Here is a 1,474-nt window from a genome sequence, read left to right on the forward strand (position 1 = left end):
TCCACGGCATGTGGGATCTTCCCAGACCAGGGATCAAACCCATGTCCCCTGCATTGGCAAGCAGCTTCTTAACCACTTCTCCACCAGGGAAGCCCTATACATCATTTTTAATGCCTGGACCCCATAATGTGACTAAGCCACAGTTTACTCAGCCAATCCCTTTGTCAGATATCGAATCAGTTAGGATGCTCTCAGCTATAGGTAAAGAAGCCATGACTCAAACTAGCAGAAGCAGACAAGGAATTCATCACCTCACCTAAAAGAATGGTGTAGAGGTGGAGTCAGTTTCAGGGCTGGTTGATTTAGGGGTCCAGCAACACTTTCAAGGACCCAGGTTTTTTCCTTCTCTCTGCTGGGCCGTCCTCAGTGCTGTTTCATCCGTAGGCTGGTAGCAAGATGGCTGGAGCAGTTCCACTAATTATTCCTAATTATTTCCTTAGGATAAAATCCTAGAAGTGGAATTGCTGGGTCAAAGGGTATGTACATTTTTAAGGTTTTCGCTACGTATTTTGTTGTGTTTTTAAAGTAGATAGTCACTGGGGCCAACTCCTGCCCTTTCATCCCAGCTTACCCTCTCATAAACTTTATCTTCTCATTGGGTGATTCCTTCTCTTGTGTTCCAGATGACTTCCAGGACCCTGAGGAGGAGCTGCCACTGACAGTCGTATATCCCAATGGAGACTGCAAGGATCCCAGAAAGGGGTCAGTAGCCTGTGATAGAGTTGCCTCCACTCCCGCTGAGCCCGCCGGAGACTTGAGATGAAGGCTGGACCCCTGGCTGCCCTGGCTCTAACCAACAGACAGGGGGCTGGCTCTCACTGAGCTACCCTGACTCCATGTTGACCGTGGAATGCTGGTAACTACAGAGCCCCACCTGCCAGGGGGCTGTTGCATTGACCTGTTACCAGCCAGGCAGCGGGACTTACTAAGCTAAGCAGGACCTAGGAAAATGTATCCTCCGGGAATCTGCTCCCCCCTCGCATTTGCTCACTCTCTGGTCACTGTGGGGTTATTTTTTCTCTCTGTGCCGTGGTTTCTCTATGCCATTGAGACAGCTGGCTATCTGCTTTGAGGTTCTGCGGTGCTGTGGCATCCCATGATTGTTTGCATGAGTATCCATCATTTCAAAAGCATCTGGACTAGAAATCATCAGATCTGAGAGGGGAGCCTTGGACCTCTCACTCAGCCTTTGGGTCTTCTGTTTCTCAAACACTTAAGGGCGCTACCAGCCCAGTGGCTCTCAGCCAGGGGCCAGGCTACGCCTCCAGGCAGGATTGGAAATTTGTGTGTGTGTGTGCATGTGTGGTGTGTTGGGAGAGCCACTGCAACTGTGGAACACCCCTGGAATTTAGTGGGCATCTCACAATGTGCAGGGCAATCTCCAGCAGCACAAAATTGTTCCATTCAAAATGCCAATCATGGGCTTCCCTGGTGGCGCAGTGGTTGAGAGTCCGCCTGCCGATGCAGGGGATGC

The 1,474-nt window shown here is 50.5% G+C and overlaps 1 protein-coding gene across 1 annotated transcript in view; it reads left to right on the top strand.

The window, feature by feature from the left end:
* Positions 1-1,267, top strand: part of C2H2orf72 (chromosome 2 C2orf72 homolog) — a 9,533-nt gene extending 8,266 nt beyond the window's left edge. The window contains exon 3 of the mRNA XM_024124489.3: positions 624-1,267. Coding sequence (XP_023980257.2) covers positions 624-763 — 140 coding nt within the window. The 3' untranslated portion in view covers positions 764-1,267. The remainder of the gene's footprint in view (positions 1-623) is intronic.
* Positions 1,268-1,474: the final 207 nt, after the last annotated feature.

The sequence above is a fragment of the Physeter macrocephalus genome, chromosome 2, assembly GCF_002837175.3.
Source record: "Physeter macrocephalus isolate SW-GA chromosome 2, ASM283717v5, whole genome shotgun sequence".
Classification (NCBI taxonomy): Eukaryota; Metazoa; Chordata; class Mammalia; order Artiodactyla; family Physeteridae; genus Physeter; species Physeter macrocephalus.